The 20768-nt window shown below is 35.8% G+C and overlaps 1 protein-coding gene and 1 long non-coding RNA gene across 3 annotated transcripts in view; one reads left to right on the top strand and one right to left on the bottom strand.

Annotated features, from left to right (window-relative positions):
- The first annotated feature begins 997 nt into the window (after positions 1-997).
- On the top strand, positions 998-11608 carry LOC103607811. 2 transcript variants are annotated; one of them, XR_551994.1, is made up of 3 exons: positions 998-1147; positions 2520-2635; positions 10984-11608. It is a non-coding gene; the product is annotated as an uncharacterized LOC103607811 (long non-coding RNA). The 2 variants fall into 2 exon arrangements; XR_551993.1 differs by lacking the exon at positions 10984-11608 and having other exon boundaries at positions 2520-3241.
- The window catches only part of DCBLD2 (discoidin, CUB and LCCL domain containing 2), a 40174-nt gene continuing 26336 nt past the window's right edge, over positions 6931-20768 (bottom strand). The window contains exons 8-14 of the mRNA XM_008592277.1: positions 17972-18122; positions 17244-17330; positions 16973-17098; positions 14332-14425; positions 10520-10569; positions 9434-9571; positions 6931-8451 (exon numbers count right to left, since the gene is read on the bottom strand). Of these exons, the coding sequence (XP_008590499.1) occupies positions 7994-8451; positions 9434-9571; positions 10520-10569; positions 14332-14425; positions 16973-17098; positions 17244-17330; positions 17972-18122 (1104 nt within the window). The 3' untranslated portion in view covers positions 6931-7993. The remainder of the gene's footprint in view (positions 8452-9433; positions 9572-10519; positions 10570-14331; positions 14426-16972; positions 17099-17243; positions 17331-17971; positions 18123-20768) is intronic.

Below are 20768 nucleotides of genomic sequence, written 5' to 3' on the forward strand. Positions count from 1 at the left end.
AGAAATGCTTATGCTACAAGCTATTAGGCTTTCAGACAAGCTTGCCTCCTGTAGTTCATTTTTTCCCCCTCAAAATCATAATAATATGTTATTTCCATGCAGTCTGTAGGAAACACTTGAAAGGAAGTCTTCTAGAGCAGTTGAGTGAAAAGTTTAAGATATATTTTGTTTTTGGCTTTAAAGGCCATGCCAGTGAGAACTAAAACTTATGAACGCCAAGACCTTCCTGTCAAACATCGATTACACAGGTTTTTAGTATATATGTATACTTCAAAAGTTCATGGAAAGATTCATATCATCTTTTTTTCCACAAACTCTTTGAAGTAACTTGACTATGAAGGGGGAAAGAGGAGGCTTGGTTTCTCTTTTTCCTTTTTTTAAAAATTGATAATGATCCAGTTGAGATTGATATTGCTATATATACCTATGGAATCTTTATTTTCTAGTCAGATACTATTACAATTTGCTGAAGTTGCTTGATTAGTCCTTCCCTAGAGCCAGTTTAAATTATCAGGAGTATAAAATTTAGCTATTTAAAGGCTAATATTTATAAAGGCTTTTATCATGATTCTATCTGTTAGTAAATTAGGCTGTCCTTACACCTCATGTATGTATTCAGAATTCCCAGGCTTTGCTTTTCCATAAAGAGCCTGGCCCATCATATTTTTTTTTTTTTAAACGATGCAGCAGTATCCTCTTCCTTACGCCTGAGATTTACCTTCATTTGACAGTTTTCTTCTGGGCTAATTTTGCAGCTGTTTTATTTGAAAGACTTTCTAAGATTTCAATCACAGTTTATATTCTTTTCAGAGTTAATTTGTATATGTGTACTGTTTGAGGCTTGAGCCTTAGGACATGATGAGCATTTAATTAAATATTTTTCTCCTGATTAAAATGTTCAGAAATTCCTGTTTTGTAAGATTAGCCAACCAAATGTGCTTTGGAAACAAGTAGCTCATTTGGATTTTTCTTTTAAATCTTTTCTCCCCTGCAGAAACCCAAACACCCTACAACAGGAATTATTGCCATCACACTGGCATTTCTCATATGTCATGAAGTTCACATAGCTGGTTTTAAATACAACTTTTCTGACCTCAAGAGTCCTTTGCACTACTATGGGAATGCCACCATGTCTTTGATGAATAAGGTAATATACTTAAGGTAACATACATAATACTTTGGTATAATCTTTAGTGTTGGAAAGCCCCTATTTTCTCTTCTCACCTTGTCATTTTACTGAGGGAACAGGTTTTGAGGGGTTGAGGGCTGGATGGGGGTTACAGAGCTACCAGGGGCTGGAACTAGGACTGAGCTCCAGAGGTCATTTTAATACAGCAGCAATTCCCAGTATGTGGGGCTCAGACCCTTGGGAGAACCTCATGGTAATCAGCAAGTGTCGTCAAACCCATCTAGGGACCAAGACTTATTTTATATATTGTATTGTGTTTGCACAATATAAGCACCCTGCTGTGTTTGCGGTATTGCAAATACACCAAAAAGCATTCCTATACTCATAGTATTTTCATGTATTTTTTCAGTTAAGTAGACAAGATGGTCTAGAACACTTTAACCCCAAAAAGGATCTTCATGATCAAAAAGGTTGCAAACCTTTATAATGGATTATGCTTTTGAATAGGGATCAATACTGGTAGCTTTTTTTTTTTTTTTTCAGATTTTTATTTTAACCAACTGGATGGGAAGGGGTCTCCTATTTTTCTAATTCTGATAGAGATTAGTGATGTATCACAAGTGATAAGACTTATCTGTACATTTTTAATATTGAAATATGAATGATCTGCTGTGAAGTTAGTTAGGTATATTTCCCATGAAATCAGTGCCCTTAAATCATCCTCAAATACTGCATAAGCTGAGGAAGTGGTATTATTCAGGTTAGATTTTAATACTCTTTTGCACCCCCCGCCCCCACCTGAAACCCAAGAGAAACACTTGAACAGTTTAAGAACTAGGTGCCTGGAATAGACTTAGTCTTATTTCTCCTCAGCCCTAATTTTTCCTGTAACACTTGTGGTACTTCAAGATTCATCTAAAGAAAAGAATAGAAAAATAACTTCCTGAGGAAAATTAGGATGTCCATCAATAGAATGGAATTAAAAAGAAATAAAAAATCTTAACAATGCTTTATGGTAATTTCTTATCTCCAGGCCAATTTTTCTCTTAATATTATGAGTTCCAGGTGCTGCTTTTATAAAAGTGAACAACACATTCTGACTTACAGTTTTGGTCTCTAGATTTATACCATGATTCAGTATACCAGGGGGCGATCTGAAGGAGCCTCTTATGTGATAGTTGAAGTGGAAAGAGTGGGCTTTAGGGAAAGCTCTCACACAAGAATGAGCAAGGAAAAAGAAATTAGAAAGGTAACAAAAGTTAAAAGTCCATGTGACTTGCTACTTAACATTTCAGTTTTTTATTCAGAAACATTTTAGATACAAAATATTTCATTGCTGCTGCTAATATTTTGAGATTGGTACAGATGGTAATGTTATTTTTTTCTATAGAATGAATATCATAATGTGACTGCAGAGCAGTTCTTTTTGAAGGACATTATAGAAAAAAACTTTGTAATCAACCTGACTCAAGAGTGACCCTACAGACTCAGAAGATGATGCTTACAGTATGTTTTATTTTTATACGGCAATTTTTAGTTTATTTTTAAATATGTTGGATGTACTTGTCAAATAATTGTGTATATTAAGTCTATTGCTGCCTGGTGATTTATAACCACCAGACTAATTTCTGTGAATATATTTAATTTATAAAAGACAAAAATGTTTATCAGCGAAGTAAGTTTTGTGCATTGTATTTTGAAAATAAGCTAGTTTTCTGAGGTGTTTTTAAACCTCTTTTTATGGTTACTTCATCGTAGACTTTTAAAGGGATGTGACTCACTACTAAGTAAGGAGATTTAGTTTACCACAACAATTTTGACTGTAACATGACATTTTGAGACATATATTTATTTGGCTATTGTAAACCTGGCTGGTGGGGAATTGGCATGTGATTGTGCCTTGATTTGGCAAACTGGAACCAATTGGCTATGGAAATCTCAGTTCATGCTAGCTTGATTAAGCTCCCCCCCCTGCAATTAATTAAACTGTGTAATGAGTAATTTGGTAGAATGAAGATGGAGGTTTTTTTCCTTGTCTGTTTTTAAGTTAAAGGAAATGGGCTAAACATGAAATTCTGGATGAGTAAATAACTAAAGAATTCAACTACTAAAGTCTGGTGGATTTGCATTATTTTAAAGAAATAAAGTTTGTACAAAAAAGCAAGGCTAGACAAGCTCAAGAAGGAGAAAATTCTTAAACATTTTTTTGCCTGGCTTAATTTAGTCATTACATTTTTAAAGTTTTCTGTTTGAAATAAATTAGGAAAGGCAACAGAGCAAGTAAAACCTAAAGAGTTATATTGTTTTTTGGATTTAAATGGTATTTTCATGAAAAATCTCAGTTTTGCACTATTAAATCTAACCTTCAAATGCAAAATTTACCTGGCTACCTAGGCTGCTCCAGAGAATTCAGTTGGATGCAAACAAGCCAGTCTTACAAATGTGATGAGCTTTATCTTCCTTTCCAAATTTTAATAAATATAACCAAGGGCTATTTGGAGGCAGGGGGATGAGAGGTGAAGGAGAAATGCAGAGAACTGTAGTGGTTATAAAGAGGATGGAATTAAAGCTGCCAGGAAGGGTATGAGTTGAAGAATTATGTCTCTTGAACAATAAAAATCACTGGGAAACACCGGTGTTACTGACAAACAGCCTGCCTCCCTAAAAAGAGCATATAAAGGGTGAAATATTAGATGAGGATCAGAAAGAGGAATAAATGAAATACTGAAAGCAGTGTAAGAGGGGGAAAATTAGCAGTTGATTTAACCCAAATCAGACATTAATTATATGGACTATGTTAACACCATCATATGTTTGCAAAATGGCAGTTTCATTTGATTCTCCTAATAACTTTGAGGTGGAAAAGACAGGTACTATACCGGAATCTGCATGTGTTCAGTGTGATTTTTTTTCCCTCACACAGCACCACCATAGGCTGTGGCTTGGCTGCTGAAGTTCAGCTTGATGTAAAGTCACTCAGGCTTCACAAAGGATGGTGCTGGCCACAGAGAAAAATGCAAAAAGGCAATAGTGGCATTTTCAAAAGTTGCTGTAAGCACTATAATATCCGCTACGAAATTTCTGACTGGTGTTAAAATAGAGGAATCTGGCATTTTGTGTAGTATGAGAAAAAGCTACAAACCTCAAGATTGTTTTATTTAAGCCAAATAATCTGACCAAGACACATATATACAATTTATTAAAAACACATTAACACATTAAAATCTCACTATTTGTACAATCTAAATTCTAGCAACATATACAAAAACTGAGTGACTACAGTACATGCCGAGGTAAGAAAAGTACATTCTGGGAGAATATCACTGACACTCAAGCCACTTTTATTTCCAATATGTATTTCGGTACATGTTTTGTTTCCACCTTTCCCAGTGCAAAAAAAAAAAAAAAAAGAAGAAGAAGAAGAAGAAGAAGAAGAAGAAATGGAAGAATCTAGTCACAGTTTGGATTAAATGAGGATTGGTGCCACAGTTGACCTAAAAAGTATTTTAATAATCATCCATCTCTTATTTAGATTTTGCAGTTTAGGGACTTCAAGTTCAGAAACAAAAGACAGAGCTAATAAGTAATTTTTTTTTTTTTTTTAGGTAGAGCTTCATTGATTTCTCTTAAGAGGGTTTGAAAAGCTTTCAATGTCCCTCATAATCTACTGGTTCTTTCTGTCTCATCTGACACGGTGTTTCTTACAGCTCTTTTGCTCTCCAGGTGACAATGTGGAGCGAAGGCAAAAAGTTCAAGCTTTATCACTTTCCTCTCCTTTGTGGCCTCATTCACATTTACATGTCAGACTCTGTTCACCCCTGCCAGGGTGAGGGGAGGGGAGAAGCAAGTGTATGTGTGATGTCATAATTTTAAATCCTATATAAATTCTCTACTCAAACCATATTCATCAGCGAATAAACCCATTGTTCAATGCAAAGTGCAAATAGTGAAACATGAACTTAAATAACTGGACTAGACCCGGCACATACAACAGGATCTACTACATTGATAGCATTTAATAAAATATAAATCAGAATTCACAATATCTTATCTTTAACTGTGCTGGTTCCTAAGATCAAGTAACAGCCAAGTCAGTGTAATTTTATGAAAACCTATAATGGCCACACTTCCTACATCATTGTCTGATTCTATTTCTAAAATTATATTAACAGGAAAAAAACTTAATCCAATAAACCACAGTGACTTAAATCTTAAATGTTTCAAGCAAAGAATAACAATTCAAGAGAATTTTGACAAAAATGGTTACTTTCACATTTTCAGTTGTTACTTGATTGTCTCCAAAGCTTGTATATGTATCAGACATATAAATGTAGTAATAAACAAAAACAAAAACCCCTCAAATATGAGAACAAATAATCTAAAAGAAAAGTACAAAACCAAAAAAACTGTTTGAATCAGGCTCAGCTCTTCATCTGGCAAGTAAAATATATAAAAGTAGTAAAAACTAGATATTTTATAACAATCATTGGTAGTTCAAGGACAGTCTAGTGGCAATATGAATCAAGTCTTAAAATATGCATAATTTCAGAAAACACTTGCCTCTCATCAAAATAAAAGAAGAAAGCTCCAGGGAAAAACAATCAGGTACACACAATTAATTACACAAAAATAGCAAGCTTCTTTGGAAAAATGAAATAGTTATTTAAATCATCTCTTTTAAAGCTTCACATAGGTATACGACTTGAGGAAAAGCATATTCTCTGAGTACTAAGGATGAAAAAAAAAAATAAAGCAACTGGTTTACTTTCTTCCCACCTGAAAGGGGATGATGGCATTAATACATGTGCTTTATACATTCATATACAATTTTAATAAAAGTTCAACATCTGTGCTTTTTGTTTCAAATATTTTAAAACAAAATATATATTGATTTTTTAATGAATGAAATTGTGCCTCAAAGTTTGGAAAGGGAAAACTAAATGAAAATAAAACCGACAAAACCAAACAACAAGAGGGCAGGAAGGTTTCAGAAATAATTCTCTTTTTGAAGCAATGTTTTAGAATACTGATATACTCATGGAAGCAAGCTGTTCATCTTTAATTCAAATTTAGTGAATTCTGGCAACTTCATAATCTGATGGCACAGGCTAACAGAAATGACTAGAACCTGATGGAAAAGTACATTTTAACATTAAGTCTACAAACTAAGGTTTATGGAAGAGATCATGTCAAATTTATATATTTTTATCATGTAGTGAGTGCTTCATGTTTTGCCAGTCTAAAGACTTTTAAAGATGGTTTTTACACTATAGGCTAAATTACAGATGATTTCTATTTTACCCTACATAAAACTATTTCTGGGCAGGTGACAAGTTGCCAGAAGCTATCAAAAACAAGGCATAAATATTCACTTGCTACGATGCTATAACGTCTGCTTCTAGTTATGACATGTACTCACACCTTTCACCACACAGACAAAGGGCACAATCAGTACAGAAGTACTGAAGAATACATGTTGGTCTTATAGTTTACTGTGGAAAACTAAAATTAAAAATTATTTTATTTAGGGGCTGGCCCAGTGGCACACTGCTACAGTGCGCCACTTGGGAGCACGGTGGCGCTCCCGCCGAGGGTTTGGATCCCACATACAGACCGGCCGCTCACTGGCTGAGCAAGGTGTGGGAGCAACACCGAGGGTTGCGATCCCGTTGCCGGTCCCGGTCCGGTACGGGCGCGACACTGAGGGTTGCAATCCGTTGCCGGACACGAAAAAAGACAAAAAGGAAAAAAAAATTATTTTATTTGACTAAAAATAAAAACATACCTTGAAACTCAAGAAAAATTCATGTGTTTGTGTATGTGTGTATGTAAAACCAAGGAGAACAAATTCTGATTATTTTGTTTTTTAAGGCAATTTATATTACTTATGAATGAATTATTGTGCCTTTCACTGTGATAAATATACGTGGGTCATGTTTACAGAGTACACTTAAAAGCCCTCAACTTTTCACAACTCTCCTTGGAAAAGTCTTTGCAAATAAAGTTGGGATATGGGGGAGAGTCTCCTATACAGTTTTTCTAAATTGTAAAGTTGTTCTGTTTCCACATAGAGAAGTATACTTAAAGACCTCAGAGGATCTGAATCCATGAGACTGATACAGCAAGCATCATCCACTGAAAAAAGTCCAAACGAACATAAACACAAGAATGGGGCTAGTCACCAAGGAGCTCAGGGAAGAGACCAGGTCACTGGTCACGTACCATGAAGTGTCAAAGCTCTTAAGAGTGTCAACAGTGAAAAAAGTCAATCATCCTGCTCACTACAAGTCACAGTTTCCCAGCTTTAGGTCTTCCTAAGGAGTGTATATGGCTGCAATCAAAACAATGCTTATATCACTTTAAAAAAAAAAAGGAAATCCAGAAAGCAATATAGGAATAGAAGAGGAAGAAATCATAATAGTACCCACCTTTCACAAAGAGTAGTATTTCAAGCCATTAGATATTTCAAGAACAGTACCATGCATTATTGCCAGTCAGGCTTACAGAGCCATTTCTTGACTTCATTAAAGTACCTGCAGCATTGGTAATAAATACTCTCAGTGATTTTTAATCTTTGAAGTGCATTAAAGGGACTGTTTTCTGTATTAAAAATAGTGTTTTACAGTAGTAACAAACAGGATGTTTGAAATTTAACAGGCAAGCTGTAACTGTTCCACGGTAACACCTTTAAAGCAAGATGGCAAGATTAGTAGTTTCCTGTACCTTGGTCACCACATTTTCCCCAACCACCTCAGTGACAGATATATAATACATTCTATATATTACTACCACTAATAATTAAAAAAAAAAAAAAAAAAAGGCCATGTGCTTTAAAACGATGCTTTGTAAAAAGCAGCATCACCTTCAAAGGATTTCTTTAAAAACATCACATTCTCCATCCCTTCCTGCTCCTGATACTTCTTGCATGCTCTGTGGCACCTGGTACACCAATTCATCTGGGGCACTAGGTCCTGGCTTCCCACCTTTTGGGGTGTCATACTGGGCCTGAGCTGAGGAGCAGCTGTCCGTCCTGGAGAGAAGTGTATTGTAAGTTCCCACTAATGGGGGAGGTTGGTTCCCCGCAGCTTTGAAAGTAGATGTGGAGGGCAGACCAACTGAAGCTGACATGTCCATGACGATTGGGGTTGCATACTCGGGCCCAGTAACTGGAAGTGGTTCAGCGTAAGCATGATAAACCTCCTGCACTGGCGAGTTGTAAGGATCTAGGTCTTCATAGCCTGCTTCTTTCCCTCCTTCTGGTTTAAAGGTAGATCTCTGATGAAGTGTACCAACAATTCCTCCCACAAGAGGCTGTGCATACTCTGTGGATATCACAAAACACAACAGAAAAGTTATCTTACCAATATAGGAATCACATAATTTAGGATGGCGGCTGCAACTTATACCAGAAGCAAACACTTCTTTATGGCACTTTTGTCACTATCAACACAGACCTATGGGGCCGGCCCGGTGGTGCTACAGTGCGCCGCTTGGGAGCTCGGTGGCGCTCCCACCGAGGGTTCGGATCCCACATACAGACCAGTTCCCGCTCACTGGCTGAGCGAGGGGTGGGCGCAGCACCGAGGGTTGCGATCCCGTGGCCGGTCCCGGTCCGGTACGGGCGCGACACTGAGGGTGGCGGTCCGTTGCCGGACACGAAAAAAGACAAAAAGGGAAAAAAAAAAAAAAATGGATTTCCCAAGAACCAACTTCAAAAATTAAAATTAAAGATGTTATCTAGTATCTCATAGTAACAAGTTAATGTGCCAGAAAGTCTCATTTATGTAATTTTGTATAAAGAGTGTTTGTATATATTCTGTAGATTTATAGCCAATATTTCACCAGAAAAGAAATGTTCCATTACTGAAATAAGTATTAGTCTTGGAAAACCACTTCAGAGATTTTTTTCTTTTCCAAATATTAGGGAGTGTTTAAAATGAATATGTACTAGGTTAATAGAATAAATACTGTACGGCTTTCTCTTGTCTTTCCTCCTCTCCTCTGAACACTCCTGTCTCTCTTAAAGAACTAAAACAAACAAAACCCCAGGTAACAGACAAAACGCTCAGAGACTTTAGAAATGAATGCCCCAATTTTATGGATAGGACATCCAAAACACAGAAATGACTGTTCCCCGCCCCCCCAAAAAAAGTGTCTCTTAAAAAAGTGGTTCTACTCTTTAGAAAACAGTTCATCTCTTACACATGAAAAAGATAAAAGATATTATAAATCCCAAAGCACTTTATAGCAAGCATAAGCAGTTTCTCCCTCTATTTGGTGCTTGAAGGCTGCCACATAGTTTACCTGCAGAGTCGGTCTGCGGCACTGTGGTGACTTCCCTCGGACTCAAGTGATTAACTTCACTACTACTGTAGCGAACTGGAGTTTCCTCATGTTCCACTGATTTCGCAGGGAGAAACTGCTTCATTCCTTTCCACCAACCTTTATTGTGATCATAACCCGAAGAGACCATTAAATAAAAAACTATGTCTCAAATGATAACATTAAGTCAGAAATCCTGTGGCACTTAAGCCATTTCTATAACAAATATCTCTACAAACTAGCTTTTATTGTATATTTTATATTCAAGATTATTTTCTTTGATGGGAAGAATATCCTGTGTAAAACAGAACATGGTAGAAATCTCTATCAAAAGCATATGCAGAAGCAAATTACTGCCATTACAGCCAGATATAGTGTCTATTGCAAGCCAGATATAGTGTGTATTGCAAGTAGTTTTTAATAAGTTTTTCTCGAAAACACTTTCCAAGATTTGACCTTGGGTGCCAGAAGTATTGTGATCTGTCCCTACACTGCCCTTCTCTACCCTGGTCACAGGAGTGAACTCTCCTGGCTCCTATCAGTCATTCCAGAGTGAGACTAGGACTGGGAGACCAGCAGGCGGCCTTGGTGTCACTTGCAGCAATTCAGAACATGACAACTCATCAGGGCAAAGATGGCAGGCCTCACAGATTCCCAAACTGCTGGATTCCATTTGGCAAATCATCATGGCAGAATGACACACACTGTACTGTCAAACTACAATCCTTGTTTCTTACTCAGTGTTCACACAGGCCACCCAAAAAGCTGGTCTCCTCAAGAGAAATAGATATGTAGGACAAACCAGACAAGTTTTCCAGAAGAAAAAACAGAGTGTATGGTATAAGAAATTTGTGCTTTCCCCAGAGTATGTGTTATGAGAAAACTGTACTTTCCATTTCATAACTTATTAACTAGAAGAGATTTTGCAAAAGGGTAAAAATAGTGAGAACGGAAGACGAATGCCATTTTTCTAGCAGTGCTGGGAGTTCTTATTTATTTCACTACTGCCACCTGCAGGGCAGGGGCTCCCCTCTGAAGGAAAAGAGATGTAGTGTCCCGGAGAGTTACCTGCCCTGTCCCAGTAAGGTAAGTCATAGGTGCCTTCAGTTTTTTTCTTTCTGGAAAATACAGACAAAAAGTTACCAAATAGAGTGAATTCACTGGTAAGAAATCTCTGCAACTGTAGAATAAATACCACAATTAGTCAAGAATGCACAAGATGGAAACCTGTTGATCTAACCAAGGGAGCCACTGCTGAGGCTTATAGATTCTGGACTCTCAGTAATTTAAACAACTGTCTTCACCTAATACCCACTTAAAAAGGATCAAGAAATTTAAAAAGCAAGTCTGCAGATGAAAAGGCAAATCAGTCTCAGCTCTGACATGGGTTATTATGGGCAAATCACGTTAGGTCTGTTTTGGTTTCAAATACAAACTTCACATACCAACTGATTGATAAAATTCATAGAACTAAAACAAAACAAAACCTTCTGGTTTTCTACTTTGCATTGTTTTTTTTTTTTTTTCCCCAGCTTCTGCTTTTCTTCTCTGGTCCTTTCCTCCAAAGAAGTTTCAAGTGTCACATACCCTTAATTGCACAGACATAATTTCCCCCACCATCCCAGGATAAGTCAGTGCTGTCAGTAATGGTGACAAGTGGCAGAGAGAGGAGAACTTGCTTCTCCAGGCCTGGAAAGCACCACAACTCTCTGGGGAAGTGAGAGCCATCTGTGCAACAAAGAAGATTCTTCCCAGCCCACCCCTCAGAATTCTGACTTGTCTTCCCCAGGAGGAATCTCCCTCCCCTCTGTTAAGAATGAACTGTTTACCAACAGCCTTCTACAAAGAAAAACCAAGCAAATGAAATGACATTTTCTGATTTAAGAGTGTAAATCCAACTCAATTAAAATTAGTGCTTGGCAAACTAAAGAGAAAGAAGAACCTATTGTTTAAAAATGAGGAAAAGATGATTATGTGATATGCTGAAGATCACAAACATGGCTTTGATAAGGAGCCCATGATTTTCCTACTAGAAAACATTCTTCTACAAGTACAAAGCCATGTTTTTATTACTGATATTAAAAGCTCCCTCATTTTAAAGGCTGACTGTATTTATATTATTTTGTTATTTTAAAGTAAAATAAATGTAAAATTTGTAGAAGAGATGGTAGGTGTTGAAAGTGTTAATCAAAAACTTGAATGAAAAAGAAATAATATGCTGGCTTATTAATTAACATACTTTTCTCCCTGAAAATGCTCTAATCATCATAAGATTAAAAAAAAAAACAAAACCAAAAGCCAATAATCTTTTCTAAATGGAAGTTAAATGCCCTGTATGGCTAGGACAACAAATTTATGGTATGAGTATTACTCAAGGGTTGTACTATAAAGGATTTTAATACTTAATCTCAAGTGACAAAGCTTCAGGTTATTTATTCATTACATATAAACTGCTTGGAACAGTGCCTGGCTCAGGTTAAGGACTTAATAAGTTACAGCAGTTTTTATTATTATTCTCCTCCTCCCTATTTTCCACAATCCCTTAATGGCATCTGACCCTTTACTCCTTGTCAGGAAGCCAATCATCAGCAATTTCAACTACATTCTTAGCAGTAACTTCAATTCTCCAGCTCAGACCTTTTGTCCAAAACACCAGGCATATATTCCAGCTGCCTCCTGGGAGTCTGAATGTCCACAGGGTCCTTTAAACATTATCCCAAACTGATCTTAGGACCTGACTCCTGCTTCCCTCTCAACAACTCTACTCTCCAGTCCTCACCCTCATGCCCCTTGTGCTTTAACCACAGTGTATTATACTTTATTTATTATACATTCAGAGGCAACACTGGATAAGGGCATGAGCTCTAAAGCCTAGTCCAAAACTCCACTCTGCTGTGTACTAGCCGGGTGACCTCAGACAAGTTGTTCATGCTATATCTTACTTTCTTCTTCTGTAAAATGGGTTTGTAATAGTGCCTGCTTCAAAGGTTGTTTTGAGGACTAAATGAGTTAATACATGTATTTAGAATGATAATTTAGAATAATGCCTAAAGCATTTGGAATAATGCCTAAAATCAGCACTTAATTTTCTTTAAAAATTGATTACTGCCGCTGCTGGCCTCATCACCACTATTATCGTTGTTCAGTTTGCTGGATGCATCATGCACTCTCCGTTCTGGACTGTCCTAAAGCCCCTTCCCCTTCCTCCTTTCTCTACTGCCCTTGCACTAACTCTGTGGGTCTTTGCTCAGACAGCCTTCCCGACACCATGAATCTGGGATCCATGTGTTCCTCCAGCTTCCTCCCCATGGCACATATTCTGTGGCTGGTACTACGGCTATGAGTTTTCTGCACTGTATCCTCTCCTGGTTCTAAGCTTTGGGATTCATCATTGGACTCCCCAGCACATGGCTCAATACTTGGCACTGGGTAGGAGCCAAGTGTTCAAATGTTTGAATGACTAAGCAAATGAAGTCATTCTCTTTTGCAACCAAACCTGTCCCTCCTGCTCTGTTATCTCAACTCATGACATCTCTACTGGTCTAACTGAACAAGCCAGAAACCTCAGATCACCTATATCCCCCCTTCTTCCTTAGTAGATAACTAAACATGCTTCCTGTCCATGCTATTGTGAAATATCTTTCCTTCTATCTCTTCTCCCTTCCCTAGAACCGCTGAGTTATGTTCCCGCCTGGCCTGGTAGTTTCCTAACTCATCTTGAGACTGGCTCTTCTCTCCTTTTCAATCCACCCTTCAAGACTCCTGCTAATATCGTTCTACAATCTATCACCTGTCTGCTTAACACTCAGTGATTTCTCAATCTATAGAATAAAATAAACTTCTTTCTCCCAGAAAGCACTTCCTGATCTAGGCCCAGTGTGCATTTCTCTGGTTACCACTGAGAACTCTCTCATGCTAAGCCCACATGAGATGACTCACTATTTCGCCTGTATCTTGTATATCTGTGCCTTTCCTCAAGCAACTCCCTCAGTCTGAGCAATTCTTCACTGCTATGGTCTGAATGTCTGTGACTCTCCAAAATTTCTGTGTTGAAATCCTAACCACAGGGTGATGGTATTAGGAGGTGGAGCCTTTGGGAAGTGATTAGGTCATAAAGGGAGGGACCTCAGAAATGGGATTAATGTCCATATAGAAGAAGCCCGAAAAATCTTTTTACCCCTTCCACCACATGGGACAGGGCAAGAAGGTGCTGTCTATGAGCCAAATAGGCCCTCACCAGAACCAAATCTGCTGGTGCCTTGATCTTGGACTTCTTAGCCTCCAGAACTGTGAGAACTAAATTTCTGTTGTCTATAAACCATCCAGTTTATGGTACTTTTTTATAGCAGCCCCAAAAGACTAAGACATCTACCCTCTTTTATCTAGCCAACTCTAACTCCTTTAAGGCAAAACATGCCAAATTTGAGGATTTCCCTTTCCTGAAAGGAAGATTTCAGATAACTCTCATGGTTCTCTGTAGCAGTTCATAAATAACTCATCAAACTATATGACAGTTCCTTATTTTGTGTCAATCTTGCTAAACACTTTGGAGAAATTGTGTCTCATTCTTTCAGTAAATATTACTAAGTACCTAATATGTGTCAGACATTGTTCTTATTAATGTACATATCCCAGTTATAAGGCAGAACTTGATATGATACAGGTAATCACTAAATGATTTCAGAATTGCATTTACTCATTTTTAACAAGAACAGAGGAAAAAACATATAACTTTTATTTGAATGATTGCCTTAACTTTCACTCTCAAACAAGTGAATTATATGTAGTTAATCTTCTATACTAAGTTTCTATATCATATTTGGTAGTTTAGGAAATACATCCCCCCTAGGACTAATTAGGTGAACTAGTTATGTACTAACCTGTTTCTCCAGTGCCAAGCACACACTAATACGAGAATGAGGGTAGTGAGAACCATGACTAACACAGGGACAAGAACTGCGGCCAACGCTACATCTGAAGTCACAAAAGCAAAAACAAACAAAAAAACACATTAACATCAAAGGCAGAATTGACGAGGAAGATTTAACCACAACATCATTCAACACTTTCCTATCTCAAAAAATACCATAACCATTATTTATGAAACAAGCCTGGGCATAGCTGGTACTTGCAGAAGCTTTCATGGATACATGGAACTTCATTGCATTATTCATTCCACCTCTGTATACGTTTGAAATTTTCTTATGCTTTTAAATCACCAAGATAAGATGAAAAGCCAAATTATAAACTGGAAAAATATATTTTATGCATATGTGATAAAAGGCTAATATAAATAATTAATATATTATAACAGCAATACAAGTCAAAAACAAATATAATAGAAAAATCAGTGGAGATGAACTGGAAATTCATTAAAAAGTACAAGTGACCATTAAACATGTTAGCTTTACTAGTAAAGAAGTATAACTTAAAACCAGAACAAGATATTATTTTTGTTTATCAAATTTGCAAAAGAACAACAAATAATTGTTGAAGATGATGCCAGGAAGCAGGTATTTTTTTTATGGGAATATAAATTGATACTTTCTGATTGGCATTTTGGGGCAATATGTATTAAAAACCTATTACTTGGTAATTCCATATCTATAATTTAATCTTAGGAAGAAATTAAGAAGACATTCAAAGATGCATTTTTAAAGATGTTTGCTTCTGTTTCTGCATAAGAGTGAAAAATTGGAAATAATACAAATGCCTAACAATGAGAGGGAATTAGTAAATCATGGTAACCTCCTTATAGTAGAATATAGTCAGCAACTGAAAATAATGTTACAACATAACGGCAAAATATTTATAGATATGGGAAGGTAACAAAGAAGTGTTAAGCACAGAAAGCCAACTGAAAATGTGTGTATGAACAGGTCAGACACCTACACAGTGCTGGAGCTGGCAGGGACTCGGAGGTCCTTTAATCCCTTTATCTCACTCCACAGATAAGGAATACAGAAGCCTGGGCCCAGACACAGAAAATGGTCTGCCTAAGGTCATCTGGGATATTAGTATCCTTCAACCCCATCCAGGCATGAGGATGACAATTGCAGCAAATGCTGACATTTACTGAGGGCTAACAGCCAGAGAGTGTGAGGAGTCTAACCTGCAGCCTCTTTACTCCTTACAACAACTGTATTCAAAAAGAGAGAAAGAGGCTGAGGATATAGGACAGGGAGAGGATATCAGTAACATCAGATCTCTGAGAAGCTGATGGATGGGAACCAGGGCACAGAGGAAGTGATCAGCCTTGGGCAGCACAAGGAACCCCATTCTTTTCAAGGTCACAGGGATTCTAATTCTGGAAGAAAAGACTTGAAGAACACTTTAGCCTTGAGACTTTGAGATTTTATAATCAGATTTTAAGATAAGCAATACTTGTAAATGACTGTTCTTCCATCTAAGCATGCAGTCTGGGACTGTCTAAACACATGCTTCCTGCGAACTGTTCAGAAGCTCATGTGAGATGCTGACACCTCTTGCCTCTGAGAACTCTTGCCTTTCTTTAGCTTTTCCTGCAGTATGAGAAAGAAATTGGTCTTTGAGGAGATACCTCAGAAGACAGGAAAAAAACTGATACGTGCAAAGTCGGAGAAAGTTACCAAGCAAATTTTCAGGAAATGAAAATGATTAAACTTCTATGTGGTGCAAGTTACCCTGGAAGAATTGCTTTCTTTCTCTGCACTTTCCTGAAAACAAGTATGCTTATCTGCCAGCAATGACACAAATTCATAACACTGACACTTTTTTCCTGAATTCGAATAAAATTGTTTTTCAACAACTAGTAAAAGTAACTATGTTTTGTACATTTTAACTTCTTTTTTAAATATATTTTATCATTGATAAAATTTCAAAACAAATTCTAAGACATTAGCATTTATAACCTAAAAAAAATTATCATTTTAAACATTTAAAAAACAGAGACCAAAACTTTTCTTTCTTTTTTTTTTAAACATATATTTGTACATATTTGTAGGGTATGGTGTGTAGTTTTAATACATGCATATACCGCACAATGACTCACTTAGAGTAAAAGACTTTCTTAGGAGTATGTTAACTCCAGAGTATTTTTTAAAAAGGAATAGTTTCCACCAAATGTTCTGTTTTTATTTTTCCTTTTGTCCACCAATTTCCCTATCCAGAAATATATATGGTAAAAAAAAAGTTTGTTTCTTGCTATAGTTTTACTTATTTCTAGAAATATCATATGTCTAAGCCTGAGACTCAATGTGTTTAGTCACAAGGGAGGAAAAATCATAAGAGGATGCCTACAACACAATAGCTACCTCTAAATATTTAAAGAACAGTCCTACATGGCACCAGAGAATTGAACTTAGATTAATGCAGTCAAGTCTTTTCTTGACTTAATTTCCTAAAGAAGGAAATTAAAGTTTTTGTTATACTTAAAACAGTTGGAAGAAAAGAAACTGAGGATTTAAGCTGGAAATGCTCCTAAAAACTAGTTAAAAACAAAACACTACTATGCAACAGGTGTTGTTTTTTGCATCTGCATACCTTTAGTTACACTTGGAGTTACGGTAGTATTTTTGATATCAGGAGTGGCAGTTGTTTGCTCTGTCTGTGCAGGAAATTCATTGCGACTGCGAGGTTGTAGTGGTTGAGTAAATTTTGGGGCACGACCTTGAAAAAAGTTTAAAAAATTCTTTATTCTTTTATCTACACCAATTTAAGATAAAAGTTATTTTATAATGCTTTTAATAAATTTATGGAATGTTATACCACAAATCCAGGGAATATCAAATTCTCGAATTAAAAGTAGGCATACCTTTGGCTATTTTTGGAGGGGCTGTAGTGTTTTTGAGGTCACTGCTATTCCGAAGAGGTGGAGATTGTGTAAGTTTTGGAGGACGACCTTGAAAAATGGTTTAGAAAAATTTACGCATTTGGCTTTTAAAAATTATAGTTAAAAATATTAATGTTAAGTGTCTTCAACATTTCCTAAAGTACTTAATTCCTCAGAGTGATTTTAAATCTTAGAGAGAAACATATCAGAAGGTTAGATATTATACTCTGCATTAAATGCACAAATATATCAGGATTTCTCAGTTTTTACATAATTAAATCATTTGAAAATAATCTTAGGAATGAGAATAATGGCAAGGAGAATGATGTTGAACTCTAAAGCTATAAAAGTGTCATCACAATTCGATATATTACTTATTTAATTCATTTAATAAGTATTTTATGGAGCGCCAACTATGTGTCAGGTGCTGTGGTAGTTTTGTGATACAAAAGAAAAAAATATATTATTAAGATTGATACTAGACTTAATTATCTCATGAATGAAGCTATTTCTTCTTCCATTTGTAACTTTGGACACCATTCTGATATGTAACTTTTTAATAGGAAATTTATTTTTTAAAATCCCTTTAAGAAGATATTGTAATTAGAGTATAAACACAAAAAAATTATTAATTATTTTCCCTGAGAACAGCAAAACCATTTTAAATTAACAATCTAGTAAAAATAAAATTTTTTAAACTATCCCTTTACCTTTAGGAATAAACTGACATCCAAGCAGTTCCATTTTCATGGCAATTTTCTGCTGCCATTGGGTAGGATTCACTCTAATAAAACGTGCAATAATTGGTGGCAAAAAGTTATTTCGCACATCCTGGTGATAATCTTTGTTTCCTTGAAATATCTTTGATAAACAACAAAAAATTGGTACTTTACATCAACTTAAACATATTTTTGTTTTTGTTTTTTGTTCTTTTGTTTTCTGTTCTGGATTTTAAATGACATCTATAAAACATGACAATAAGTATTAATTTCTGAGAAAATAAATTAATCATAATTTGGAAAAACTATTAAGAAGCTGCCCATTCGTCATTAAAAGTTTATAAGAGAAAAATACTAAATATGAAAGTGATTTTGTGAATTTAACAAGAGTGCTAACTTGGCAATCTGGAAAAAGGGTTTCAATTATAGCGAGACAGTTTATTGTATCAATAAATTAGTAACTCTACTCCTATGGAATTACCAACTATTTAAACATATGATTTCAGTTTTAGAGTAAAACATAATTGATCATACGAGGTCTTAAGAGAAAATGCTTTGCCTGGGTACTTTTCACAATTTTTTAATCATAAATAGGTTGAACCTGGATATGTACTAACAAACAAATTAATGGATATATATCTCCACCTACTGGATAAAGTGCATAAAGACAGTTCCCATATTATAATCTTAGTTTTCATTCCTTGTTGCTATCTGAATCAAAAAAGTGACTTTGAAACACTAGTCTATGCCTAATTAAAAAAAAAAAAAAATTTTTACGAGCCATTCAGTTTCTCCATGCCTAATTTAATCATCATTACCTTCCAAATTATAATCTTAGTTTTCATTCCTTGTTGCTATCTGAATCAAAAAAGTGACTTTGAAACACTAGTCTATGCCTAATTAAAAAAAAAAAAAATTTTTACGAGCCATTCAGTTTCTCCATGCCTAATTTAATCATCATTACTAAGCAGCAACTAATGCATTGCGTAAATAATCCTTAGGTAAAAATATGATTTTAAGTGACTATTTCATTCCTTCAAGTATTTCAAGCAAATAATCAGCTCTGAGCTATTTATAAAGCATTTTCATGTAATTAACTCAGAATGCTATTCATGTAAACCCTATGAAATAGGCAGGGCACAGGAAACTGACTCAGAGAAAGTAGGTGGGTTGTACTGCTAGTCAGTGATTGGGCAGTGACTTGAATTTGGGTCTTCTGACATAAGTATAGGGCTCCAACAGCTTGTTCCCTCAGGCCAAATCAACTAGGTAGTTTCTAAAGACCATTAAAGTAAGTTGACATTTACCTAAAATCAAAATGATCTGTTTATCAACTAACATGAGAGTAAGTAAATGTCTAATTTCTTAATCAAGTTATTTCCAAATATCAAGGCTATTTCTTATTGGCTTATTCACACAGCATGCAATTATAAACTTTTTAGAGATGTGTTAATAACCTTTATTTTCTAAAAGGTTTGTTCTGAAGTTACAATAAATCTCCACACTAGTAAGTTTTCATGATTTCCTTAGATACTACTCTGAAATAAAATGAAGGCAATTATTTATAGTCTTATTATATTAGTGGAATAGGAACAATAGTAAAACATCATATTGGGACATAAAAACTATGATCAAGATCTTACTCTATATTGCAACTCCAATTTTATTAAAAACTTAGAGAAAGATTTTATAAAAACTGACTAAAAAAGATGTGTTATAGTCAACCTTTGAGCATTTACTGAGAATTACTGTGTATAGGGAAGTTTGTAAGGTGTCATGAGGATAAAATGGAAATGAAAGTCAAAGTTCCCCACTCTCAAAGAACTTATATTTATTGGCTATTACACCATAAATAAATAATGCCATAATATTACAAAGTAATATATTATTAAAGCAAATTGTATATATGAGGGTGCTTCAAAAAGTTGGAGAGAGATTGGATAAGGGGCATAAAGAATAAGTATGATTTGTAAAAATGAATATGCTAATAAAAAATAAATTTTAAAAAGTCCTTGGAAAAATAGAATTAAACGATAATATGAATATTTCCAAGAACTTTTTGAAGTACCCTTGAAAATACTAATCCCATTTTCTGAAAACAAAACCAAATGTGTGTACGTGCTCATGCACATGTGCGGGCTTAGAAAAGGGGTGAAAATAAATACACCAGTTACCCTTGAGTTGGGAGTAGATGAGGAGCAAATAGACCAATATAAGTGGGGGAAAAGATTGTTATATTATAAATAATTTAATGTGAGGTCTTCTACTTTCTGTCCATGACAGGGTAACAAGGACTGAATTTATCCTTCACCTTAAACACCTGAAAACTGGATAAAATATATGAAACAATGTTTCTTAGACACTGGGCAACAAGAATCACAGGGCAACAAGCACTGAGAGGGGAAACAAATGAGGTGAGCCCTGCCGTGTTTTAGCACTGTCTGGAGAGAGTTTCCAGGTCACCATTCAGGGAGAGAGATCCCAAACAGAGCCTGCTGGTCTCAATGAGTTGAGTAAACAGAGCTCAGAGATCGAGAGGCCAACAAGGTAGCTAGAATTTTGTAGGACAGAGTTTGGAGTAAGTACAGAGAAAGAGAGAGAGACTTCTAGTATCTGTAAAAAGTATCCCCTTAAATCTCTAACTGCATGTAAAAAAAAAATGGTCAGGAAAAGAACTATTGGAAAAAGCCAATGAAGTAATTCTCAGAGCTACATAGGTCTGGAACACCTCACATTGCCAGCAGATAGAATGGAGAAACCTCGTAATGCATGAGACACTGGGTTCAGT

The sequence above is a fragment of the Galeopterus variegatus genome, unplaced genomic scaffold, assembly GCF_000696425.1.
Source record: "Galeopterus variegatus unplaced genomic scaffold, G_variegatus-3.0.2 Scaffold7729, whole genome shotgun sequence".
Taxonomy (NCBI): domain Eukaryota; kingdom Metazoa; phylum Chordata; class Mammalia; order Dermoptera; family Cynocephalidae; genus Galeopterus; species Galeopterus variegatus.